At 44.1% G+C, this 26,846-nt stretch overlaps 3 protein-coding genes across 5 annotated transcripts in view; 1 reads left to right on the top strand and 2 right to left on the bottom strand.

Annotated features, from left to right (window-relative positions):
* The window catches only part of GOLGA1 (golgin A1), a 31,910-nt gene extending 19,603 nt beyond the window's left edge, over positions 1-12,307 (top strand). For all 3 annotated transcript variants that reach the window (XM_042477797.1, XM_042477795.1, XM_042477796.1), the window contains 16 exons: positions 55-166; positions 757-852; positions 1,575-1,700; positions 2,142-2,237; positions 2,908-3,003; positions 3,132-3,227; positions 3,754-3,906; positions 4,606-4,701; positions 5,369-5,449; positions 6,373-6,475; positions 6,943-7,103; positions 7,570-7,722; positions 8,080-8,139; positions 9,571-9,717; positions 10,070-10,156; positions 10,610-12,307. In XM_042477797.1, the coding sequence (XP_042333731.1) occupies positions 55-166; positions 757-852; positions 1,575-1,700; positions 2,142-2,237; positions 2,908-3,003; positions 3,132-3,227; positions 3,754-3,906; positions 4,606-4,701; positions 5,369-5,449; positions 6,373-6,475; positions 6,943-7,103; positions 7,570-7,722; positions 8,080-8,139; positions 9,571-9,717; positions 10,070-10,156; positions 10,610-10,690 (1,744 nt within the window). In that variant the 3' untranslated portion in view covers positions 10,691-12,307. The remainder of the gene's footprint in view (positions 1-54; positions 167-756; positions 853-1,574; positions 1,701-2,141; positions 2,238-2,907; positions 3,004-3,131; positions 3,228-3,753; positions 3,907-4,605; positions 4,702-5,368; positions 5,450-6,372; positions 6,476-6,942; positions 7,104-7,569; positions 7,723-8,079; positions 8,140-9,570; positions 9,718-10,069; positions 10,157-10,609) is intronic.
* A 721-nt stretch (positions 12,308-13,028) lies between these two features.
* On the bottom strand, positions 13,029-20,047 carry ARPC5L (actin related protein 2/3 complex subunit 5 like). The gene is made up of 4 exons (XM_042477804.1): positions 19,800-20,047; positions 16,062-16,134; positions 15,712-15,888; positions 13,029-13,662 (listed from the first exon to the last, which is right to left on the bottom strand). Exons 1-4 carry the CDS (start codon positions 19,970-19,972, stop codon positions 13,600-13,602), a joined length of 486 nt encoding a protein of 161 aa, XP_042333738.1. The 5' UTR covers positions 19,973-20,047; the 3' UTR covers positions 13,029-13,599.
* A 648-nt stretch (positions 20,048-20,695) lies between these two features.
* Positions 20,696-26,846, bottom strand: part of PPP6C (protein phosphatase 6 catalytic subunit) — a 6,653-nt gene continuing 502 nt past the window's right edge. The window contains exons 2-7 of the mRNA XM_042480322.1: positions 24,317-24,412; positions 23,708-23,773; positions 23,324-23,465; positions 22,997-23,076; positions 22,254-22,463; positions 20,696-21,759 (exon numbers count right to left, since the gene is read on the bottom strand). Of these exons, the coding sequence (XP_042336256.1) occupies positions 21,511-21,759; positions 22,254-22,463; positions 22,997-23,076; positions 23,324-23,465; positions 23,708-23,773; positions 24,317-24,412 (843 nt within the window). The 3' untranslated portion in view covers positions 20,696-21,510. The remainder of the gene's footprint in view (positions 21,760-22,253; positions 22,464-22,996; positions 23,077-23,323; positions 23,466-23,707; positions 23,774-24,316; positions 24,413-26,846) is intronic.

The raw sequence follows: 26,846 nt of genomic DNA, 5'->3' as shown, positions 1-26,846 counted from the left end.
CCACACTTTGGCTTATCTGACTTTTTGGTGAAAATCCTGTCCCTTTTCATTTAGAGCTGAGCTTGAAGATGCAGAGAGGAGTGCAGAAAGCAAGATCACCATGCTAGAGCAGCGAGGCCATGAGCTCCAAGCCTATGTTCAACGGCTATCAGTAGATCTACAAAATGTAAGTTAAGAGATTCAGTGCACTTCTTTATAGACAGTGGGGGGAGGAGATGTTATTTGCTCCCAACTATGCTAACCTGCATAGCCAGTGCTGAGATATGCCAAAAGTTACCATCCAGTAATATCCAGAGGAACTACACCTAGCTGATCAAAAAAGTGTGAAAGTCTGTTCGATTCATTTGTTAGATCTTGAAAGATTGTATGTCTGGTCCAGTGAAAAATGACACAGGTCACTCTTAGTCGCACTCCCTGAAATTGTATCTTACACCCCCTGGAAGTGTGGACACTCCAGGTTGGGAACCCCTGCTTTAAATAATAGCAGGTTTGTGGTCTCTATTGGGCCTAGTGTACTATTCTACAAAGAGGGAAGTGACCCAGCATCAAAAAGATGATGTGAATGAACATTTCTGACATTGAAAAATAAAGAGGTTGCAATCCCAGAGTAAGAATCCTACGAAATAATGTTTCATCCTTATCCTAGGTCATAATTTTTAAATTTGGTTTGAGACATTATCCCTAAAGCTCCAGGAAGAGTAGGGCCATTGTATTTATCAAGGTTAGACTTGGGGCCCTTTTTCTTCAACATTCTAGGCTCAGGTTGCTGCCTCTTGTTGTGAAAAGAGACTGGAAACCTTACAGGGAGAGCATGACTCTTTGAAGCTGGAGTATGAACAGCACAAGCAAAAGGTAAGGCCTGAATGTTCTGAAAAGTGGCTATTAAAAATCGCAAAAGGGCTAAGACAACTTCCAGTGTTTAGGCAAAACAAGACTTGGTCTGGAGCCACATCATTAATATTTGGGAACTGGAAAAGCTGAAACATAGATGAAGATCACATTACAGGAATAGGCAACATGTTGGTTCCATGAGTTCATCATATCTCAAATTCCTCTTGGTAGTCATCTTTCCTTCTGTTTAAACATTTGGACATAGCTCTGGATGCCAATGAATTAGTTTTTCTTTCTCTTACTTTTGGGAATGCCTAATCCCTCAAACAAATTTAAAAAATAAATTAATTGCATGTGCTAAGACAGCCAGCATGGCATCGTGGTTTGAATGTTGGACTATGAAGACCAGGGTGACCTTGGTCAAGTCATTTGATCTCAGTCTCAGAGGAAGGCAGTGGCACACCTCCTCTGAACAAATCTTGCCAAGAAAACCCCATGATAGGGTCTCCATAAGTTAGAAACAACTTGAAGCCCTATAACAACAAAACGAGAATGAACTAAAAAAAAAGCCGTATTGGAAAACCATAATTCTCCGGTTCTGCCAAAGACAGAGAGATGGTGCTAACACAGGTCTCTTTAGACTTATGTGAGGAGAGATCCTTTACTATTAAATGTGTCTGTTCCCTGAATATTTTCCCAACAAATGGCTGCAGAGCAAATAATGTATGTGTGTGTTCCAACAGATGATTATTGAAGTGGAGGAGAAAAGCCAGCTAGTTGGCCACTTGCAAGAGAAAGTGACCATGCTGGAGAAGCGATTTGAAGGGAACCTCTCTGGTGATGAGCATATTCGGGACCTGCTCAAAGAGGTAAATGTGGATTGCTAGTGGCATTTAGAAGTGATGGCAGAGTATTGCCTTGAGGGTGACCCTGGCTTTGACTCCCTCCTCCATCTGGTCTTGTGGGAGAACAACATTCTGTCGTTTCACAGTTCGTAAAATTTATTTCAGGCTTGGGTGCCTACTTCACGTGTGCTTTCATGCTTTCCCAGCTTCTAAAATACATTTCCTAGAAAGGGCACTGGGATCTTTTCATGTTCACTGTCAGGTGGTGACAGTTGCTGTTTTCCTGTGGGAAAACACGTATGGGTTCAGTACATTGCAGGGTATAATTTATTATATATAGACAATACATATTTTGTTTGATATTAGCTGCTTGGAGGGCCTTGAAAGTCAAAAGAACATTCTATAAAAGAATATTAGTAAGAGTTACTAATAAATAATAGCAGCTGCCATATCTAACCTTTCCAGAAATGTGCTCTGGAACAGCGGCTGGAGGAGGCCAGGCAGCAGCTCTTGGCCACACGGACAAGTCACACGGAGAACATGAGCCTTCTAGAGACGCAGGTATGTTGGGCAGGATTGGTCTTTGAGGCCTGGGTTTGTGCTGGTCACTTAGATTTTCCACGGAATTCCCCTTGGCTCGGTAAACATGAGGGCATAATTTGGAGGGGCTTCTCATTGTTTTTCCATGGTATTCTTCCACCAACAATATATGAAGTAATTGTGGTTTCCTCTAAGCATGTGCAGAGTGTTTTTCATTGATTACTGAATAACTGCAACTGGTTCTTCATATTTGGCCCAAACAGGATAAGCCTTTAGATCAGTGAGTGTATTTTTGCAGGCTGCTATACCTCTCTAGCCAGAAATGTTACAAGTTTGCCATGTTTTGGGAGGTTTGAACTTCTTAGGGGAGGGGCATGTATTGGTTTACCCCAGGATAGGATCACATTAGGTTTGCCATAAATGAGACACAACTTGAAGGAACACAACAACAGTAACAACAACCCGTAACCATTCCTTGCCTATATAATACTAGAATTCTAAGAAAAAATGCCAATTTTGTACCAGGAAATGAGAGTGATAACAGAGGATGCATGACTTGCAAACATGAGATTCCCCACTTGCTCTCGCCGGCAGTATCACTCGACGTGGTGCGGCTGGTGAAAGTTGCACCAGGTGATTCTGGTTGTACGTTTCAGCTCAAGAGTCAGAGATGGTGTGTGTTACATCCTAGATCAACAAACTGAACGGCAAATTGGCTGAAGGACAGGCATGTCTGAGCGAGAGAGAGGAGCTTGTGCGCAGTCTCCAGGAAAGCACTTTGCAGCAGGTAGTGGCAATGTGAGCTGGTATGTTTCTGTTAACCCTTTCCCCATGCTGCAAGGATGGTTGGTTGGAGGTGGAGTAAGCATTTGCAGTGTCAAAATCCAAGGAAGGAAAAACCTCTTGTTTTTGTAGCAGAAGGATCTTGAACAAGCTCTCCGGCTTGCCAGTGAAGCAGCAGCAAAAAGCAAAGAGGACATAGAAGAGAGAGAGCTACAGATTCAAAAGCTGGTGAGTTGGCATGGTTTAGCTTCTACCAGTATCACCCAGAACATAAAGTAGAAAGGAAATGCTTAATAGTTAGATATTCCAACCTAACTTGCAAGCCCTAGTGGAAAGGGTGGGTATGAGGACCTAATGTGGTGATTTGAAATATAGCCTACTGCACCTGGCATTCCTTGGATCTAGACACAATTTGGGAACTTAAAATGGTGTTTCCCAAGATAGCACCATGTGGAATGTTCCTTCAAGGGAAGGTAACGGCAAACCTCTGAACCAGTCTTGCCACAAAAACACCATGAGAGATTTGCTTTAGGGTCACCATAAATTGGAAATGATTTGAAGGTACACAACAATAATAAATATTGTTTGTGCTTGCCATCCTGTATGCCCAACACTGTTTGTTTGTAGGGGGGTGAGTGGATGGTTGTGGGGGAGCAACAAAGAACACTTTGGCCATAAAATTTCCTCCTGCAGAGTTAAGGGAGATTCAGAACTTGCCTCTTTTTCTGCCCCCTCCTCCCTTCCTTCCCGGTAGCAAGCGGACCTGGAGCTGGAGAGAATCAAATCAGAGGAAGGCCTCTCTGCTGCACAGCACCACTACGCAGTGCAAATGGGAAAGCTGGAGGAGCAGGCTGCAGCCCTTGAAGCTGCACAGGAGTCTGAAAGGGTGGCTTCCCAGTGCAAGATTGTGAGTGACATCCCCATGTTCAGAGCAGCATTCTTTTTCCTTTCTAGGCTATATTAAAGAAAATTAAAATTCTGCCCAAGGAGTAGCTGCGCATTGAGAGGGAGGAGGATATATGGGCAGAATGTGGTGTCATATTTTTTCTGAACTAAGATAATACTGGTTTTGAATTATTTGCTGAGATTTTTAAATGTTGGTACCCATATGATTTACATTCTGAGGCAGAAACACTATCTCACTCTCCAATATTTTCTCACAGTACCTCTGTGAAGTAAGTTATCTCTCTCCTGTTTGAGGCAAACAAAAGTTGATAGAGCACTTGGCCAAGATCATTCAATGAGTTTGGGTCTGAAGCGAATTTGAACACCAGTCATTCTTATTGAACTGCAGCCTGTTTCTTGAACCATGTGGGATGGGAGTAAGGGCAGTATTTAACCAAAATAAAGCAACTTTATCTCTCTGTAGCAGTTCCAATAGATATGATAAAAATATAGTCTTTTTTTAAAAAAAATAATTAGTTTAAACCACAGTTAACAAAGCACTAGTAGTGTTAACATATAGATACCTGATGTGAGCCATTAACATAATCACATAAGATGAAATTAAAATAGTGTGCCAATGTTAGGTTCACGTTACTCTGGAGACAATATCTGAGAATTGCCGGATCAAAATATGGTCTTATATTTGCCTCTGTTCATTTAGAGCCAATTGGAGAAAGAAAATGAAGAACTTAAAATAAGATGCAAAGACATGGAAAACTCATTAACGCTGCAAGAGTCGGAACTTGAAAGACTAAAGGTATGGAGACAGGACTTGTAATCTTCTTGAGGGCCACATTTAGTCTGTTGGGACCCTGCTGCAACATTTTGTAGCAGATACACTTTGTTTCTAATAACAAGACAGCACTGTGAGTCCGCACACGCTCCCTTTCCTTTGGAGAGGAGGTGTTTAAACCAGGACTAGGACATTGGCTTCAAAGGGCCAGAAGAGGCTGCCATTAACATTATCCCTGATAGATTCTACCTTATTGTGGACTTTAGTAGGAAGCCAGTATGGGCTGGGAAGCAGAGAATAAATATAAATAAATGCATTTGTTCTTCATCCTATCCAAAGAAAATAATTACATTGGTGAGGGAGATGAGCTCTTGATCAAGCCTAGATGTGTTAAATGTCAAAGATAGCGATAGGTGATCATCTGCCTTCTTGAATGAAAGATTTTTGTTTATCTCTTGTTTGTTGCCCAGCTTATTCTTGCTGTTAAGAAGGGGAAAGAGAAAGGGAAGGGGCACTTGTTGGGGGAAAGAGAGATCTTTAGTAACTGGAGCATGCGTCTTCTCCCCGTTGGCATGTGGAAGGTGTCTTGTCCATATAAAAATAGCAATGACCCTGGTAGGGGTGACAACATTTTCCTCACTGCCTATAATTTTGAATTTTTCTTCATCTCAGGCTTCTGTCTTTTTTGCAGGCTGAATTAAGAAGTCATGCTGAAATTGCCCAAACTCAGGAGGAGACACAAAAGCAAAGGGAAGAGCTACTGCAGCGGCAGGTGAGAGACTGCATCAGTCTGGCGTTGGCCCTTCTGTTAGGACCGAGTGCTGTGAGATGCTGTGCCCAAAGCATTCTTTCCTGAAATTGCTTTTGAGTGTAAGCAATATTAGAATCCAGCAGCTATCCATTGCCTTGGCAGATGTTCTGCTTAATTTTAGGGACTAAAAAAATGGTTCCTGCCAATTTTGAAAGTGACTGGAAGTTTAAATGACTGTAGGAAAGATAAACTCCTGAGTTCTGTGGCCAAGTGGGAATTTGAACCCTGGCCTCCAGAGCCAGCATGGTATAGTATAGTGGTACAGTATAGTGGTTTGAGTGTTGGACTACAACTCTGAAGACCATTCATCCCAGCAGTTTGTTTATTCTGAAGATTAATACCTAGCTGAGTGTAATCTTTCAATCTGAGGGATTGCCAGGCAGTTTACAAGTCAGATCTTGTGCTCCTGCAGCCTTGATTCTCTTGAACCATCATGCAGTTCTGCAACTCCAGGACAACTGGCTTTCGGAGTTGTGTTCCTTCTGGCAGGGAGTGGGACTCTTCAGTTCCCTGCTTCTCCTTTGCTGGCTGATCAGAGTCTTTCTCTTCACCACATTTCCTTTTCAGTGATGGGTTTGCACCTGCCACCTGCTGTTTCAAATGAGAAATTTCATGTGGTCATTGCACCCTTACCCAGCCTGGCAGAGTGACTCTTTGTACATGGGCTCTTTCTGCTATTAATCCAAAAGAACTGAAAGCAGAAATGGTCATGGGGATCTGTCGTGTGAAAGTAGAGATTGGTTTGTGCTGTAATCTTTGATGGGTTTTAATATATGCAAACTATGACAAATCATAAACACATATACAGATGCCAGGACATTTTGAAAATAAGGACTAGTAGTTGCAGTCTGACACACTTTATGGCCCTTTTTCCCGGTGGTTAGGTTGCAGACTTGACATCATTATTAAAGGAGAAAGACCTATTGATCGTTGAAAAAACAGACACACTTTTGAAAGAGGAGGAAGAGCTGAAGCACTTAAGGCAAGGTGAGAACCAGTGAATCTTATCTCTCCATTGTTACTGGCAAGATGTTGATGCCATTACAGTACTTAAGCTTCCTTCCTTTGAATCTGCCCCCAATCCAGCCCGAGTGCAGAAAACATTTTCTTAATCCTGTCAACATCTGTGGGTTTTAGCTCCACCATCTCAGCCTCTCATAAGGTGCCCCTTATCATTCTTTACAGCAGTTAAACCTTTGAACTAAGATTCAGATTCCCACCTGTCCATAAAAATCTTCATCTGCTCTTGGGCCAGTTGCTCCCTTTCTCAGCTTGACCTACAAAGTTGGTTATGAGGAGAAAGTTAGGGGAATACCAGCACCCCTCTGTGTTCCTTGGCAAAAGGATAGGGTAAAAGTGGAGTGCCTGAAAGAAAGAATTCTACCTCTCCCTCTTCTGTTCTAATTTAATGTCAGGAAGTTGCCCTTCTGATCAGCCATTTTTCTTTCTCCTAGGCCATGATGCACTTGTGCAGCAGATCCAACAGTTGCAATCCAGCCTCAAGCTGTGCCAGCAGCAGGCTGCTGAGCAAGAAGCTGAGGCAGAAATGCAGAGGAATGCATTGCAAGCCCAGCTGCGGGAACAGCAGGAGCGCCTGGCAGCCAGCGAAAAACAAGTGAGCACCAATGAGCCCTGAGATGGGATGGGTAGACTTCCTCTCCTGCCCAAAAAAACACTGAGCATACCAGGAGCAAGTGGGGGGCGGGCAAGGTGTAGTCTACTGACTAGAACTTGGAAATGTTGCCTTTCTGTACTAACGTTCTTAGGCTGGGTAGTTCAGGATTGATAGACCAAAAAGGTAACTTCTCAAAGTTCTACTTCTGAGTATTTTTCATAACTAAATGTTCTCTATCTTTGTAAGGATATCACAGATGCCAGTCCCTCAGTTAAAGAATTTTGAGTGGCTAGAGGTTATTTTTTCCTTAGACCCTGAAGGTCTCTCAGTTCAGAGGGAGTATTCCTCTATCTTTGCTCTCTGCTTTGCCCTCTTGTACCTGCCTACCTTGAACCTTCCCAACTTGCATGCAGCTCCATTTCATTGTTTGAGTTTTTTCAGCTCTTCTCTTTCTTGCCTTCTGCAGGCTGCTACACTCGTATCAGCAGCCCTGAAAAAACACTTGCACCCCTCTGAAGATGGAGAAGCTGCTACCAATGGGGAGGTGTCTGCTACAGATGTAGTCCAGCTCCAGAAGGAGAACAGAGATCTGGAGCAGCAAATTGCAGAGAAGAACAAGGTGAGGGATCAACTCTGTCGGGACGCCTATCGATCATTTTCTCCTGTGCATTTCCAGACTTATGCCTCAGTTGATCCAACTGCAAATAAAAGAGTCTCTGGATATAAAAGAGTCTCTGAAGAGGGTCTACTTGGATCTTCAGTCAATTATGTTGAGAATAGTAAAATAGTAACAGACAATTATTCTTTTCTTTCTTGTGTGAAAGGAAAGCAGTACGGGTAACACTCACCCTTATGCTAATTACACAAAGCAGTGCAATTTGCATAACAGAACACTAAGTAGATATTGCTGGAAAGATACTGTGTTGACTAGGTGCGTGAGCTGAAATTATCTTTCTCCCCACTTCTCCACTGGTAGATGATAAAGCAGCTACAACAGAGAATGACAGAACTAAAGAAGACCTTGCAGAAAGAACTGGTAAGTAGAGTCTACCCTTGAAATCTTTTTTTTTCAACTGTCCACCAGGCTAGCTATGCACTCTTTAACGGCTAAAAAATCACTTTCTGATCAGCAGCTCCCAGAATTGGCCAACAAGGTCATTTTAAAAGAAAGTATTTTAGTTCCCTGTCCTAGTGTTGGCCTTCCCCTTCATAGTTCAGTGTTGCATGTTTGTACCATGATTCCTAAACACAAACTGATTATTTGATCATGGGAACAGAAATCTCTGTCCTGAGAGTGCCGTTTTTTTTGTTCTTTTAAAGCAAGTTTCTAACTCTTACAGAGGTGAAAGTAAGGCCTTGTGGAGTTTTGTTTTTGAAGACAGGATAAGAAGTGCTTGAGTGAGTGTGGGCAATCCCTGCTAGCATTTTAGAATCCAGAATGGTGGATACTCTCAGTGCCTTGGGCTGGCACTAGCAGAATTGGAGCAGTAAACAGCAAGTGTTGCTGAATCTGACATTTGTCTGGTGCAATTTAAGTGGCTGTGAAAAATTAAATTCAGTGTGAGAGCCAGATAGTCCCTAGTTATTTCCCTGTCAGGCAGGTGATGTCTGGGGAAAATCTCCAAGCCTGCAGGAACACTGAGGGAGGAAGCTGGTTCTTTAAGGCCAAGGGCACAGTTGCTTTCCCATTGCTTCTTTATTAGAGTGGAAGTAGAAGATAGGCTGGGGCCTTACCTAAAACCATAAGGGCCAGGTGGGAGTGAAATAGTGTTAACTGTGAAAAAATCTCCTTCCCTGGATTATGATAGATAAATCTATAGGGTTCCACAGGGATGGAGCCAGGCTACTTGAAGGACTATGTTCTTCTTTATGAGCCTGACAGCTGTTTAAAATCTCTGGAAGGGGACCTTTTTTCCCCTGTTCTATCAATCTGCAATGGACATTTGGTAAGGAAATGAATAGACGTTCTTCTTAGGGTCTGTTCCAGGCTCTGGAAATCCTATCCAAAGTAGCCTTGGCTATTATAATCTCCAACACCTCTCTTCTACTGGGCAATAACATTCTTTGGCCTTTGGCCTATAGGCTAACTTGTAAATGTGCTGCATTTGGTTGGCTCCCCCCCCCCACACCTTGTTCTATATTCCTTTTATTTCACATCTTATTTTGTTGTATTTGCTTTTTTTGCTCTTAGCCATCTTGAGTACCATGTGGTGGAGGAACAGGGTATAAATTTAGTAAATACATCTGCATAATTTATGCAGGTTGCTAGGTCCGCCAGTACAGAATGTGATAGTATCAAACCTGGAGTGTGCAGGCACACTTTTTACAAGGTTAAACAGTGAGGCAGTTTCACTCTTTTGCAGATAGCTTACTCTCCAAAACAACCTGGAGAATGTGGCATGCATTCCACCTGCCATATGATTTTTCCCCTGTTGTTTTACTCTTGTACTATGTTTCCCTCTTTCAGAAAATCAGGCCTGATGGCGAGGTCCCTGAAGCACCCACTGCTGCCTTGACTGTGACAAACAATGCAGACCTAAATGACTCCCGAGAGATAAACTTTGAGTACCTTAAGCACGTGGTGCTAAAATTTATGTCCTGCAGGGAATCTGAGGTAATTTTTATTACTATTAAAAAAAGTGCTTTTGTGCTGCTAGTCTTAACCATTGGCTTTGGGCAGAGGGACTGTGGATCAACATTTCTCTGAGTAGAGTGGATAGCATTATGCACCTTCCAGTGTCTTTGCTGAAACAAATGTGAAAAGCTCATCCAGATCCAGAATAAGATCTGATGGTTGTGTCCTGGCAACTAGGTGCAGATGCAGCTCAGAACCTAACATAGAATAGACATGATTTTTCCTCTTCTTATGCACTTATGAGAGTTCAGAGCTTCCTCCATGTCTCATTAGTTGGCTGTGCCTTGGTTTACACTTGACCCACTGTGTCATGTTTGCGGTTGTATTTCAGGCATTTCATTTAATCAAAGCCGTATCTATGTTGCTCAACTTCTCTCAAGAGGAGGAAAACATGCTCAAGGAAACACTGGAGTACAAGGTAAGGCTCTGTTTGAACTCTTACAGTGAGGTCACACATGCCTTTCTATTCCCTGTGGAGTGGAAGTGATGGCTTGCATGTGTGAAGCAGTCACCAGACCACTTACTCCCCTTTTGCTGCTGCACCCCCAGTGCAAGACTTCTCACAAGAGGCAGTTTTGTGCATTCATAAGCAAGCCTCTTTTGTTTTCCTTTTAAAATTTTATATCAGTTTATAGATACAGTATATACAGTAAACATTGGGAAATCATAAAAGCTCAGGCCTGTTTTTGACAAAGTTGTGAATTGCATCCTGCAAGGAACTATGGTGCTAGTCCATCTATTTCTGGGGTCATTAGCAATGAATGTCCACATTAGATGCTGGGAACTGCCACATCTGTGAATGCTGACACTTAAAAAGGTATGCCATAGAATCACCGTATCCTGATTTATATTGTGCTTTCCCCCTACCCAGATGTCCTGGTTTGGGTCAAAGCCACCTCCCAGGGGTAGTATCCGACCTTCTATCTCAAGTCCAAGGACGCCTTGGTTGTAAAAGACCCTGAGGATGTGCTGCTTTGCCTGCCTCAAGTTGCTTTTTTTTTCCTGTGAGAAGGATGCTGCATCCACTGAGGTCTTACTTGCTCTCACCGCAGTATTTTGTACAAGAACTTTGGGGGGAGAACATGTTTACAAAGCTGTACTGGAAAACCAATGTTCTTTGCTGTAACTGGCGACACCTTTGGGAATCACATCCATCAGGGTGGGCCATGTGGTGGCAGTAATTGGTAGCACGGACTACCCCAACAATGTACCGGAAGCAACCAGTGGGTCTTGTGTTTGCATCCTTCCCAACTTCCCCTAGGAATGGGAAGTTATTTGGTCTTCTCAGACTTAACACCTCCCTTGCTTATGAACATGACTTTCCTATGACTGCAGTGTCTGGTGCGTTCAACCTCTCTGGAACGGGCATCCTAGGCCACCGGCTGGAGAGCACAACTTTTTAAGAGCTGGCCAGCTTTATTTTTCTTACAGAAAAATAATTTTAAATCGTCGTTATGACAATACTCTTGCCTTTTAAACTGGTGTATTAAATGTGTAGCAATGTACAGACTGGGAAGTGGATGGCAGCCACTCATTTTAAAAGCGGGAACAGAGAGCTTAGTATTAAGACAAGGCACCAAAACCTGACTCCTTGACAGAATTGCTATTAAAGCAGGTCTGCTTATCTGGAACTGTATTCACACTGGAGGGAGTAGGAAGGGCTAGTGACCCAGTGATGTGCACCAGCCTCTGAAAACATATCCTAGAATAGGTTTCACCCACAACTGGCTCAAGAAGCATTGGTCCTGTGTTATTACTCTTTAATTGATGGACTGGGTCACACAATTGCAGTTAACTTTTAACCAGTTTGGGCATGTACTTGGTCTACAACTCCCAGCATGAAAGCTGTCTGATGAGGTTCTGGAAGTTGTAGACAAGAAGTAACTTTTTCTAACTCTGTGTTGCTGTTTGAGGGCTATTGTATTCAGCTGGACTTATTCCAAGAAACTGCTGTTGATTTTTTTCCTTTATTGAGTAACCAAAAACAACACACTACGCCCTTAGTTTACAAACTGCAGGGTTGTTATTTTTTTAATAACCTAACCAGTGTATTTAGTGATGCTACATACTGTACAGGAACACCAACCGTGTAATGCAGCAGGTTGCAGTTCCGGTTATTACTGCATGTTGCAAAGCAACAGTATTTTGAGCAACGTCTTACCAAGGAAAATTCAATGAGGGGATTGCATTTTTCTTTATCAAGAGCATGGAGTAAAATTTGTAGCAATTGGGTCTCCTGATACTGCTCAAGAACCACTGTCATGGTATTGCATAGAAACCCTCATGGACAGACTGTAGTAGCCTTAGTGCTGAATTCTTGTGAGCTTTCAAGAGCAAGAATGAGGTGTGTATATTTATTCATAGCAGCAACTAATGCACTTTTTCTTCTTGTACAAAGGAAACACAAACCACCTACGGCGTATGTATATAGCAAAAAGGCATTTAGGGACACTTGGCTAGCCGACTCATTCAGTGTACATATGGATTATATTATGTAATGGCTTCTAGAAACCTAATTTGTGGTGCAATACATTTTTGATTAAACCGTGAGGCTCACTTATTTATCTTCTTGCCTGTTCCCTTGTTTGTATATATTTAACTTTAGAACTGCCAGATATTTGAAAGAGCTATACCTCTTAATGTGATGATGACCTTAAGAAGAGCATCTATTCTTGGAAAATCTGGCCAACCCTGGATTTTGGAAACCCATACCTCCCTCCCTTCTCTTTCTGGCATAGGGCTGATCTCTGGGCTATGATTTTATCAAGACAAGCTATGGGGCAGATTGGCTGTCATCAAGTATCTGTTTCCAGCAGCTCTTTTATGGCTAACATGTCACAACTTACCAGTCCAGCATCAGAGGTTCATATACCTCTGAATATGAACTGCTGCTGGGGTGGGTTACTGTGCTGCCTTCTCAGAGGCATCTAGTTAGCCATAATGGGACCAGGATGCTTGTGTCTTATATAGTACATATGCAATGAAAAGTACTAATCTCTTTACTACCCCAGGGCCTTTTCACTATACAGTGATCTTATGAATGGGATTTGGAAAAATAAGAGCTAATTCTACAAACTTAAGGATGGGTTGGAATGTGGGGAATTTTAGTTTCATATTTTTTCTTGCTCTTTACTGCATAGAATTCAATGGGAAGCTGTAAAGCAGAAACTGGGCTTGAAGCTTTCAGGAAAGAATGCTGCTGGGCTAGAAGCCTAGTTTCCAACTAGTAAAACTGGTCTAGGAGTGATCTGTTACATACGTACAACATACACAGAGGAGGCAGAAGCCCATAGCATTGAAATCCATAGCTGGTTTATTCTAACCATCCAAGAACTTTATTTTGATAGAGCAGCAGGCACTTTACATGAAACCAACTCCATACTTAGCCCAGCTATTCTTACCTATGTACAAAAAGCCCTCTTGCATAAGAAAAACCCTTCTCCAACCCCGCAAAACAGATGCTTGTTGCTTCTGACACCACCACAAACATTTGTTAAATTTAAATTAAACTCTCTCACGCACGCACATACACACAGTGGGCTGGAGCAGTAGCCGTTCCGGAGACAGGCATGTCCACACATGTGCCAACCCCTCTTCCCTTTGCAGCGCAGGTCGCAGGTAGTCCCCTCCCGGCTCTTGAAGAATCCGATAGTCAGAAAACATTAACACATAAAACCTCCCCCTCCCACCTTGGTGGTTAAAAAGACTTTGCTCCAAGAAAGGAAGGAGACCCCCCCCCCCCCAGAGTATTTCAGTAGATTGTGGTTCCCAGAAGGATGGACCAAAGTGTCGGTGTAGCCAGTTCCTCCCGCTGGCTCCAAAAGAGTTCCCGGGTGTCTCAACTCAAGTGAACATGGCCTTTTAAACAGTTTTTCGTGCAGTAAGAACTCTGACTATGGATCCTAATCCACCTACTGCTAATGCCTGGGAGAGTGAAAAGAAAGAAACAAGAGTTAGTGACCCAGAGAAACCAGGAAAAGGAGAGTTTTACTTCATGCTTAAAATACTAATCTCCGTTTATTATGTAGAACCTCTTCTTTCTGTTGCTGTTCGTTCAAGATCCAACCAGGGGCCTAGAAAGCAATCTTTACGTTCTCTCCTTAACTTGCATGACACTTCCTTAGCTAACCACCTCACTTAGAACTGGCTAGACAGAGCAATGCCTTTTTCTCCTGGGCTTCTTTTTAAGCTACGTTTTTAAATTAATCTTATTATTAATGTTTGCTCTGTCTGTCCTTAGCCCCAAGGAATTTCTCTTTAGAAAAGTAGGATAAGCATTGTGAGAAGACAGGAGTCTTTTCTGCTTTCTAGGGGGAGAAGCTCCCCACCTCCTGAAACCAGTTAAGTAACTCCATATAGTTTGGAATGTGGTCTTTTGCTGCCTTAGCACTGCCAGAACAACTCTCTTCCTCCAGTCAGCAGTTGTGGATAAAGGAAGAAGTTGCGAAGCAGGATCCAGTGGAGTAGTAAGCAAGTTCTATCCAGCTACAACTAAGCAGTGGTTTGGGAATCAAACTATATTCATTCAAGCTAAATGTGCCTATCTGGTAATTTACCCAACACTATGACAAACAGTACTTCTTAAGTATTTACAGAAAGAGATTTATTCTATACATTTACTCAACATGCAACTATCCATGAAAGATTCTCATTGTACCACAAAACATGAAGCAACAGCAAAAGAGCCAAACATGAGCTGAACACGCAGCATCTGTAGAACCTGAGCTTTCTAGAGTAGTATTTGAATCTTGATGCTCCCCAAGCTCAGCAAAGTGGACTTAACCCACATGAACAACTCAGAAAAAGCACAAAGGGGAAATTATTAGTATTTTCCCACCTCTTGCCTGCTGCAGTTAAACAAGAAAATGAAAGGAAGGCAGGAAGCTGTAACACTCTGTATTTTTTTGTGTCAAGACCAGACTCAACCCCACGGTCGAAACTGATTTAGGCTGGTGCAGCTTCCTGCCTTCAGCCGGATGCATTTGCTCTTGGTAACTGCACAAAACCACAAGACAGGCATTCCTTTCTGCACTTCTAGCCTTGGAGAAGGATGTAAAAGGAAAGTTCAGCCTAGGATCCATACCAAATGTCACGTGGAAATGCTCTGCTGCTGGGAAAGAGCTGTGGCAACCCTTCCTATGTGGGAAGTGGGACCATGTGGGAGCCAGCCATCAGAATTCACAACCCACCCGCCCCCAAGCAACAGTCCCCACCAGCCACATGCTGCCGTTTCCATTGGAAACAAGAGAGCAAGCAAAACTCAGTTTCATGTTGTCATGAGAACATGTTCTGATCTATCCACCCACTGGTACATATACTTGAAAAGCAAACTGCATCTTTAAAAGTCCAGTATAGACCATCCCTGTACTTGTAAGCAAGGGAGATTCACACCTAACACTGTGCCACTGCCACAGGGATGACTTCAGCTTGACAAGTTATGTTTTCCATCCTGCACTTGAGGCAAAGTAATTCCATACAATGAGTGTAGTCATGAGCTCATAACAATTAGCAGGACCAAGGCACACAGCCACACTCTTGTCATGTATAAAAGCCAAAGGTATGCATGCAAAAGATACTGTACAAACAACAACGCTTTTCTTTGCACACTTCTGGCATTAGCATTTGCATGTCTGAATGTGTTCTGCTGAACCTCTCTCCCTTGTTTTCTACAAACAAGATAACTGAAGGCTTCATTTACCAAGCTGCGGCACGACCCAAAGCACTATCTCTCATACAAGTTTAAGCGGGCATTTATCTTGTTCTGGAATACACATACAAAGCCTTATTCTATTTCTTGGTCCAACTTATTGATGAGTTGAACAAACTGACTTGTTTTAGGTAAGAGAATTTTAGGAAGTTAGAGGAGGAGTGTCTAAGGAAAGAGACAGCACTTCAGAAAAGAGGGATAGCTCCTTGGTCTGTCAAACTATGAACTGCGGCCCACCTTCAATCTGAAGGAGAGACATTACATACCTTTTCATGCCACTGAAGTAGTATTGCACTGCTATTGTCTGTTGGTTTTTCAAATCCTTTATATATGTATTTCATTAACAAGTCAATACCGTTGCTGTCTAAGGAGTTCACCGCCTGCTCGATCTCACTCCCTTTAAAAGAGGTTAGGACCTTCAGCACCACTTCTTGGGCCCGCTCCTAAAGAGAGACAGAGACACATGAAAAGTAGGATGAGGTCCCAGATGGGGGAAACTGACTTCACTGGAGTTTTCAAGTGTGCTCTTACAATACAAGCAGTTTGTAAGGATTCGGTCCTATTGGCATTTGCCATGTCAAGACAGTGACATCCCACCCCCAACGATTCCCCTTACCTTTGCGGCTTGGTTCTTTGTATTAACAGGAGAATTCCGCAGAGCTGCGTGGAATGCCCTGAGCATGTCTCCTGTGCAGCAAAGCCAGTCAAGGAACTAAAGGAGTTTAAACACAACACACAAAACCAGCACTATGCTCTGAGCCTGGCTCACCCAGCACTTGCTCTACAGTTGGTTCTCAATGGAGAATGTTTCAGTTTGCCATTGGGAAACCCTAAAGAAATAAGAAGACTTAGAGGCACCAGTTATGAAGTGGCATACTTTGCTTTTGAGCAAAGGAAATGACAGAATTCCCCCTTTACCAAAGCCACTGAAACATTTTTGGGGACGAGTCGGGTCAAGATGTCCCTTGAGGTCAAACAACCTCACTTAATAGAAAACTAAAGACGTTTAAACTTGAACAAGTCTTGCAACTGCTGAGCAAGGGTTCTCTGAGAATTTTCTTCATTACACATCACTTATTGCAAGTGCATGTTGCTCCAAGTATCAAAACTGAATCCCTGCACCTGGAGCAACTGTTCACAGTGATACTGTCAGGGGAATTTCTTTGACCAAAATCAGAGCTCTGTAGAGTTAAAGAACTCTACAGAGCATCCAATGAAGGAGACTCAACTCTTAAGTATCACTGGACCTGTCTTGTCTAACTCTTCCTGTATTACAACAAATATGATTCTGCTAATCCTTTTCCAAAAGGTTTTTTTATTGCTTATGTAAGTGCCTTGGAGTAAAGAAAGACAGCAAAGGGACAGCTGCTGATGTTTTTGAAACAGATTAGTTGGTACAGACAAGACACACATTGTTTAAAACACCACATATGTACCAAAAATCACTAGACACTTAACTCTTCCCAATACTATTTCACCTGGCAATAGATCTTCCAAGTTCTCTCGTCCTCAATGGATTTTATCCATGAGAAGTTTTTGCTCTCCTTTCCCAAAAGGACTTTTTGCATAAGCACCAATCTGGGTTATGTCCCCAGGAGGCTGGCAGCAGAGTTATTTCGAGCCTCTGTACATCAGTTTGGCTTCACTTGCTCACTGCAAAGCATACTAGCCTTTGAGGAGTTACAGCACAGCAGCAGAAGGGGATGGGATGCTTCTTTCTTCCTCAAACACCAACTCAAAATGGTTTGCTTTCATTCATCAGCCATGGCATTTTCACAGTCTTGTTTCATTCCATAAGAGAATCTTTCACATCCTTAAAACAGGATTTCTATACTGACAGCAAAGCACTGTTTTTCCAATTTCACTGTCTGGAAAAAAAAATGAATCCTTTACATCGACTTATCTGGAACCACGCTCAAATTTACAAAATCTCTGCATTGCAGAAAACCCTCGGTCCTTGAGTTGTGCTGTGTTCAAGGTACTATTCCATTCTTTTACACCTTGTTGTGGCTCTACACATACCTGAGGTTGTGGGCTGCAAGGGAATCTAGTAACAAGCAAGCTGTCTTGGATGCTTCTTAGTGGTGATAGTTGTATAGAGGGACTACTGGAGCCCTACAGAAAAGTGTGTAATACAGCACCATTAACAACTAAATGAAAAAGTAATTCTCTTTGTGAGATGTTAGTTTATAATTTTGTGGCCTACTTTAGATTACAGAATTTATCATAACAGCTCCAAGAATGGAGTCATTAAAAAAGACAAGAGTCTACCTTGAGCAAACTGCTCTCATATCCAGTACAACCAACCAAGAAGGGATTGGGTTTCGCCAACTTTAAATCCTGTCCTATCCATAACAGAGACAACTGTTTTCTATTTAGCCAAAAGAAGAGCTTACGAACACAATGGCAAGCGAGTGTGGAACCATGGTAAAGGCCAAACAGAGCAGAGATGCAGCACCTGGAAGAGCCGCATTGTTATACACACACACAACACACACCCAGCTGGCAAGGATCTAGTTGAAAAATTCAGACCATCTTCACCATTTCTGCTCTTAATTCTGCTCTTTTGAGCCGAATTCCCTCTCACGCTTGTGCCTCCTAACGCTTATCCTGGGGAACCTATGGGGTTATTTTGACTAGATGTATGCAATGGCAGCCCAAGGGAAGTTGCCACACAGCATTAACCCCAGCAGCTTAGTAGAGCATAGTGCCTGCACCCATAAAAGTGTGTAAAAGTCACTAGGTGTGTAACATACCAGTACTTTCCTTCCTGAGAGGAGAGTTAGGTTAGAGTATAAATGTATTATTTCATTCTGACAAGACAGAATTGAGCCACCATGCGCTGCCCCTGCCTGACCAAGGCAAGCTCACCTTTGTCGCTTGAATCCAGCCAGACAAGTGCCTTCTTGCCGCGCCTGATTCCGCATGACAGACGCATGCATCACAGCCCTTGCCATGGCTGGCAGACCAGGGACAGGCCTCAGGGTGGGGCTCACCTTCATACCTTCAGCCATTTGCCCTGAAACACTGCCTTGTCTTTAAGCTCTTTTCACCTTTCCTGACCGCACCCGTTTGCAGACACTGGGCCCAAGCACACTGCAGAAGTAATCCAGTTTGAGACCGCTTTAGTTGCCCTGCCTTAGGGCTGGGGAAACCTGGGAACTGTAGTTTGTTAAAGTGGTTTTGAACTGGAGTATTTCCGCAGTGTGTTTTGGCCCCAGTTCAAGCACCCAATCTGTTAGCTTTCAAAGATAACACAGGCATGGTTACCTTGAATGAACCCCCTTAACCTCTTTGGTCTCCACTGAACCAGGGCAGTTAAAGCAGTGTCAACGTGGGTTATTTCTGCAGTGCCTTGGGCCAGAGAAAGCTAAATGGCTCACAAAACTACAGCTCCTGGGATTCCCTAGAATGGAGCCAAGGCAGTTAAAATGGTGTCAAAGTGGATTATTTCTGCAATGTGTTGCAAGATTCTAAGTCAGTGGAGTAAGAAAAACAAACCCCAAAGGACATGGGAAGGGGAGTGAGGAGCCTGTGCCCCCATCAACCCAACCAGGCCCTTTATCATAGAGTTGTAGGAGACCCAGATAGGGCCCTGATCCAGTGCAACCCCTTTATTCTGCCATGCAGGAACTCCCAATCAAAGCATCCCCATTGACAGATGGCCATCCAGCCTCTGCTTAAAGGCAGCCTCTAAAGAAGGAGAATCCACTGCTCTTTGAGACATAAAATTTCATTCTTACTCTCAGGAAGTTCCTCCTAACATTGAGCTGGAGTCTCTTTTCCTGGAGCTTGCATCCATTGCTCTGGGTCCAAGCTTGCTCCCTCCTCAAAATGACATCCCTTCAAGTATTTAAACAGGGCTCTTCTATCACCTCTAACCTTCTCTTCTCCAGGCTGAACATCCCCAGCAATTCCCTAAAGTCCTTCCTTATAGGGCATGGTTTCCAGACCCTTCACCATTTTGGTCTCTTCTTTGGACACACTTCTCAACGTCCTTTTCGAATTGCTTTGCCCAGGACTGGACACAATATTATTCCAGGTGGGACCTGAGGAAAGCAGCATAGAGTGGCACTATGACTTCCCTTGATCTGGACACTAGACTTCTATTGATGCAGCCTAGGATCGCATTGGCCTTGTTAGCTGCTGCATCACAGCATTGACTCTCGTTCAGCTCGTGGTCTACTTGGACTCCTAGATCCCTCATCCTCTACCTATGCCTTTCATTCCTTAGCTCCTTTCCGAGAGCCAGGGGACCAGACCCTTCACCCTTTCAGCCGCCCTCCTTTGGAGACATGGCTCCAGCTCCTCAGTCCCTTCCAATGCTTCCCAACGCCTTCCCCGGAAAGGATATTGCCGCAGCGCAGCCTCCACCTCCGGCCCGAGGCCTTCCTCCTCCTCCTCTCCCTCCTCCGCCGCCGCCGCTCCCGCTCCGCTCCCGGCCTCGGCCTCCTCCACGAAGCGGTTCTCGTCGAACTGGTCGATGTCGAGGCGGCGGAAGCGCGAGGAGAGCGAGCTCCGCGCCATGGCGGCCTCACGAAGGACTCCCTTCAGCGGCGGCGGCAGAAACGCTACTGACTGCTTTCCAGCGTCGCTCACGCCGGAAACGGAAACCCCGCCTGGCCGGGGAAGGGGGCGTGGCCGTAGAGGCTCCCTCAGCCAATGGAGTGCGTCGAGGTTGGGAGGGGGGAAGAGAGCTGGGGGGAAAGGGGAGGAGCTTCGCCTTGGGGTTTTTTCTTCGATTTGATTGGTGCCTTCTCTTCCCACCCACGTGACCCTCAACCCCGCCCCTCTCAACCGCCTGTGGCGGTTGAGAGGGGCGGGGCTGAGGGTCACGTGGGTGGGAAGAGAAGGCAAACTACCGTTCCCAGCATTCCCTCACACCTTCAGCCATGGCAGTTGCAGCCAATGTCTCACAAAGCTGTAGTTCCCAGCAGCATCCCATAGCTTTGAGCCGTGGCAAGTGGTGCCAAAACTGGATTAGTTCTGCCGTGCGGCTGCAGGCGACGTCTCACACAAAACTACATTTCCCAGGATTCCCTAGCATTGAGCCAGGGCAGTTAAAGCGCTCTCAAACTGGACGCTCTCCACAGTGTCTTTCAGACCTCCCTCAGCAGAAAGCGTAACGCTTTATAAGCCTTCGGCGCTTCCATCGCTGCATCATCTAGAAACAGAACCCAAAGGGGATAATCAACGTTCAATCCGAAATCCATCTTTAAGGCTTGAAAATGAAAGGCCAGGACATTCGCGTCAACAACGTAGGCTTTTATTTCGAAGGTTTGAACCTGGAGGCAGAGTTCGAGATACGGCTTTATTAAAAAATACAAGGTATCTGAGAAGAAGGAGGAGAAGAAAAAAACAACCAATCAGAACAATTATTTTAATGTACAAATCCGAATACCTGCAGCAAGCTTCAGCGTTTTCCTCGGGATCCTAAAAAATAAAAACAAACCCTCAAAGAAACCCAAGCCCTAAATCAGGGAGGCAAGCTTTGAAACCACTTTGAAACCACTTATTCAGACCAGATTAAAACAAAATACAAAGCGGGGCAATTTGCTTTCACGCCTCGGACGCGTGCGGACGAAAGGGACCTGGGAAAAGCCCCGCTGCGCACGCGAAAGACAACTTTGCTGCTGAAATCTCTTAAAACGTTATCCGAAACAAAGAAAGAGAGCGCTTCCCCGACGACAAATGTCTGGATGAAAGAAGGAGCTCAGGCTAGTTCTGGTGTCTTGCTCTGTTTTTATTTCATTCGAAGGGGAAATCCAGGGTTTAGTTTTTCCCTCCCGGAGGAGTCGAAAAAGCAAACCATAAGCACTATAAAACAGCAAGGTTAAGTGCTTTAAGGGACATGTCGAAAGCACTCTGATAGGAAAGGCGTGCGACGAGAGGCGTGTGTGTTTGTACGGAGGGAGATGAAGAGACGCGCCGCTACGGACGACATACAACACATTTAGATAATTTAAACATTAAAAAAAGGCAAGAGGCAGCATTTCAGCAGCAAAGTGCTCCATAAAAAGTATGTCACGGAGGAGAAGGGGGGAAACAACCACAGGGCCAATGTCTCAGAGGAAGTACGGCGTGGTCGTCCGTGGCGGGATCACGCGCTCCGAGTCGGGGACGGCGCGGAAGAGTTTGGGTTCCCTCGTATTTACGTCTTTGAAGACCATGATGGAGGCGATATTTCCGCAGCGGTAGCAGTAGTTCGGGGCAGACCACACCGTCACCAGCTTCTCGTCGAACATGAACTTGTAGCCTTCGTGCACCAGCTGGTGCGCCCGGCAAATGAGCTTCAGGTTGTTGATGTGCACAAACTGGTGGGATTTAAAGCGGGAAGGAAAGACAACAGTTATAGCCCAGAAGAAAAGTCTCGGCAATTGTTCATGAGACCAATGTAATCCCACAGGAGAAGCATTTTCCATGCGCAACTGGATAAAATGCTATCCTTTGGATCACTGTGTACAAAGAGTCGTAAATATGAGTTTCAATAAAGTAATGCCAAACAGATGTACACTGGCCACCGAATATTATTAAGGCATCAGGTCAGGAATAAGATGGAGGGAAAGGTTTTGCCCTATATTGTCTTGAGAGCAAGAAAACATTCCCATAGATCTCATATTTCCACCCCTGAACAAGCAAAACAGGATTCAGTGCTGACAAGTTGCCTTGATTAAAACAATATACTGTATGCATCTGACATATTTGCAAATGACTGCATACCTGCCATGCTTTCTCCAGAACTGCTGCCCAGCAAATAACTGATAAACTGACCCTTTTATAAGCTGGCGCTCCGCTTTTATTCCGTTACCTCATTGGTGACTTTGGCTCCAAAGAGCCAGCCTGCCCCTCGAGGACTAATGGCCCACGTGTCGACGTCTTCTGGGTCCGACCAGACAAGGTCACAGAAGGCTCCTTTGTGCGGAATCTCTTGGTTACGCTCAATGGTTCGGATCTGATCTAGCGTTTTGATGTCTGGGGATAGGCCTCCATGCACACACAGGATCTGCTCGTCTATTAACTTGAGAACAAACAGAGGGATAGGATGTTATTAGCCCTATAAATGTGAAATTCAGGAGATACTTGAGGAAATGTATGGTTTGAGAAGACAGTGTCCAACAATAGACTTCTGCTGGGAGAACAATAAAATCCAGTGCAACTGGAAGGAGGTTAGTCCCCTCTCTGCTGCAGTCAACTGTGTGGCCCTAAAACCAGATCTGGAGGCCTAGGAAACCCTTTGGGGCCGGTTTTCAGAATGAAGAGCTGGCTACATTCAATGTTCCTCAGTTTCAATTATTAAAAGATACACTACAAACATAGAGAGCCTGTGTAGCAGTTTGACTGTTGGAACAGGACTCTGAGAGACCAAATCCCCACTCAGCCATGGAAACCCATGAGATGGCCTTGGGTCAGTCATACTCTTTCAGTCTCATGAGGAAGACAATGCCCCTCTGAACAAATCAGGCCAAGAAAACCCTATGACAGGTTTGCCTTAGAGTTGCTATTAAGTTAGAAACAACCCGAAAGCGCGTAATAAAACTAACAGCCTCTTACCGCTGCTACTGTGAGCATGTCAAACACTTTGGTGCAGTATCTCCAGGCATTAGCATTGCCGTATTTCGTTTGGCATTCATCTATTACAGAGAAAAAGAAGATGATAAATGTTTTGTGGCAGTTTTTCTGTCAGGAACATGGAGCATGTGGCCCTGGGATGTTGTTATATATTTCAATACAAAGCTCATTTTTCTTTTAGTTGTGATAAAACCCCTTATCTATAATCCCATTTTTAAAAAATCAAGAACTTCTGGGAAAACAAAGTCAATCATCACAGTTTTTATGCTGAGTGTAACCAAGAACTGTTTTTTCAGATGGGAAACCTACCATAAAATCCATACACTTGTGTTATCTGCCTGCTTTCATGATTTCCACGCAGGAGAGTGATGCGATCGGGCCATTTGGCTTTCAGGGCAAGAAGGTAAGTAAACGTCTCTAGGCTGTAATAGCCTCTGTCTACAAAATCACCCTGCAATTAAAACAACGTTTAAGTGGATATTGCACAGTAAGTACAGCAGAAAAAACTCTAACTATTGTTGACAGGACCTAATTGTTTTATTTCCTTTTCCACTAGCCCTCATTGGACTAAAAGTTAAAAGCAAAGAGGCAAGACGCATGGAGCAAGAGAACAGGGGCCAGTACAATATGAACAGCTCCCTGCTTTACCGGGGGGGCGGTCTATGTATTTTTTCAAATGCCATTTATACATACCATAAATATGTAGTTTGTGTCAGGGACTTGGCCTCCGGTTCTGAATAATTCACATAAATCATAAAACTGAAAGACAAAAAGCAGCAGGAGATTTTTAGCTAGGTAGGTCTTTACCGTTTGTAGAATATATTTACACTGAATCGCTGTGAATTCCATACAGGTATAAAGTTGATCCTTTTGTTAACAAAATATACAGTAGGGTTGAATGGTTTTTGATTGAATAATCACAGACTCAACAGAATAAGGTGCAGGCAGTTGATGCTCAGTGCCACAAATGTAAATACATTTCTTAGAACGCTTAGTGATATTAGCATTCATAAATGTGAACAGGAACACCAGTTTCTTTCTAAATCCTAAGGCATCAAAGAGAAACCTCTGCATCTCCAGATGTTTTGGGCTTTCAACACTCAGAAGCCACAACCAATGGTTCTGCAGTCCAAAATATCTAGAAATATCCACAGTTTGCCCTCCCTTGCATCCAGTTCTTGTTCCTTTTCTCCCTAGATTAAAACTGGCACAATGTGGGACATGCTTGCAAGCCTTAGCCCTTCCTCTCTTGTGCTGGAAGGGACACTGTAAAGGAATGGTGCATGGGATGCGAAATCTCACCTGCCCATGTATGTCGCCACAGACTGTAACCGGTGTAGAGACGGGCTGCACATTAGATTCTTCCAGAAGCAGGTCACACACGTAGTCACACAAGCGCTAGAAAGAGGAATAGATTTCTGGTCAGCACAAATGTTCTCCGCACATCAAACAACACAACCATGAGCCAAGAAGGCTCTAACAGGAACGTTTCAGGGTAGGACTGGTAGATTTATCCACATCATGCTAGCAGATGTGAAACCATACCAGCTGCCAGTCCATTTCCAATCCCAAATCAAAGCGCTGTTTACAACCTCTAAAAAAACTTACCTGTAGGATCACTCCCTCCCATATATATATATATATATATACAGTATATATATATATATATGGACCAAAAGATAATCTCAGAAGACTTTTAGGGGCCTACACCAATTGAGGCACAAGAGATGACTATCAGAGTCCTTTTCAGGGTTGGCAAACATGTATGGCATGTCCTCCTTATTGTTAGTGCTTACTTTTCAGCATAAAGACATTTTGACTCTCCAGATAGTTTAATCTTACAGTGTTTTCACTCTTGCTGCTAACTGTCATCAAGGCAACTCTGACTTTATGAGATCCCTATGAATGGGAGACCTCCAAATTACTCTGTTATTGATATCCCTGCTCAGATCCTGCAAACTTAGGGCTGTGGCTTCCTTGGTCTGCCTTCTTTTCACTACTGCATTCCCATATGTCCAGAATATGACAGTCTCAGTTTGGTCATTCCGGTTTCTAGGGAGAGTTCAGGCTTGACTTGCTGCTGATGTATTTGTCTTTTGCAGTGCACCTATGCACAAAACCCTCTTTCAGAGATGCAATGCTGGTCAAGACCCTTCATCACAGTCTATGTTCTCCAACTTTACAAATCCATATCTATGTTGCAGAAATGCAATGAAGCCCTTTCAGTGAATTGTGGAGATGCACATCCAGGTATTGTCAAGAGTGCTCCAATGTGCACCTAGAGTTTGTTATATGTATGGACTGCACATGTTGTGTCCCAGCACCCTGTTGCCAGTGTCCAGATGCACAATGTGGAGCACCCCAATGCACAGTTGTCAACTGCACATTGCGTTGTGAAGCATCAGTCATTCCACTGGCTACCACTATGGAACAGATGCCTGTGCTGTAACATCACAGCAGCCCTAGGTTGAATACGGATGTTGCAAAACTACTCAATTCAATGTCGTGTACATGTACGGCCATTTACAAATATGTTACGTCCCGAGCAGAATGCCAACCGTTGTTATACTAGCATACCGTTTTCTGAATATACATGGTGCCTATAAAAGGTACATTTAGTTGTTGTGGGAGCTTGGAAAAAAAGACAGCGCATGTGTCTTTCAATATCCCCACACAAAGGGATCGTGGAAAGACTCCAATCTGCAAGGAGCTAAGGAAGCAGACCCAGAACACAGTATTGAACTGCAAGCCTGTTTCCTAGAGACAATTTCTCTTGCAACCTGCCAAGCAAACTCCCGCTCAAAGGGAACGAAGGCATCCTCATTGGTTGCTGAGGAGGGGAAGGGGACTGTTTGCAACGTCTCTGTGGTTAGACCATTGAAACAGGACTGGGGAGAGCCAGGTTCCAGTTGCTACTCAGCCCTGAAGGGTCCTCTGCCTGGGCAAGTAAGGCCTGGGTTCAAATCACCCTTTGGCTGCAAAGCTCAGGGGATGATCCCACTATTAGGCTAACTCACCTGAGAGTTATTGTGGAAGGGAAACTATGTGCATTACTCTTTGGAACAGAAACAGGATGTAAATACATATCATAAAAGCAGCTTAATGTTCAAGAGAAAAGCAACAAATGTCTCCAGAAAGCAACTGAGGAAAAATGTAATGGTTACAGCGTCTGCATTGATTTCAGAGGTTCACATTTAATGTTCTCACTAGGAACTCTTGGGCCGGTCACTGCCTCCGAGGCCGACCCGCCTGGCAGGGTTGTTGTGACATAGCCCTAATGCTGCGCAGATGGAAACAGGTACACTGCGCAGTCAAGATGGCGGAAACGCAGAAGGACAAACAAGCCAGGAAAGACCGGAGCAGTTTGCTTTTGCCTGAGTCTCCTGGGAAGGACAAGACTCCACCCTTTCCTCCACTCTCGCCCTCTTTAAATGCCTCAAGGGCTGCTGCCCAGAGAGAAGGGGCAGTTTACTTTCTGCTGCCCAGAGGGTGGGACCAGACCTAATGGCTTTGACTGACAGGAGAGGAGATTTCAATTGGACATTAGAAGAGCTGTTCAGAAGGCGGCAGAAAGAGAGGAAGGCGGCAAATATCCCCAAAGCCAAGATGATCAACTGAGGCTACTATGCTTTGGCCACAAAGCCTTTGCCTATAATAGGGAAGAGGGAGGCAGCATGGCCACGGACCTTCCTAGGCTTGAGTTGACTTCCTCAGATGCAAATGGCCAAGGTGCCACCCATAAGGGCCACTTTGGAGGATCCAGAGATACAGCCATGTTAGTCATGCAGACAGGTCTTGTATCTCAGCACCCTGGACTTTCATGGGCTTCAAT

This window comes from Sceloporus undulatus, chromosome 7 (assembly GCF_019175285.1).
Source record: "Sceloporus undulatus isolate JIND9_A2432 ecotype Alabama chromosome 7, SceUnd_v1.1, whole genome shotgun sequence".
NCBI lineage: Eukaryota > Metazoa > Chordata > Lepidosauria > Squamata > Phrynosomatidae > Sceloporus > Sceloporus undulatus.
Note: the sequence above shows the minus strand (reverse complement) of the source record. Positions and strands in the feature narration are given on the sequence as shown.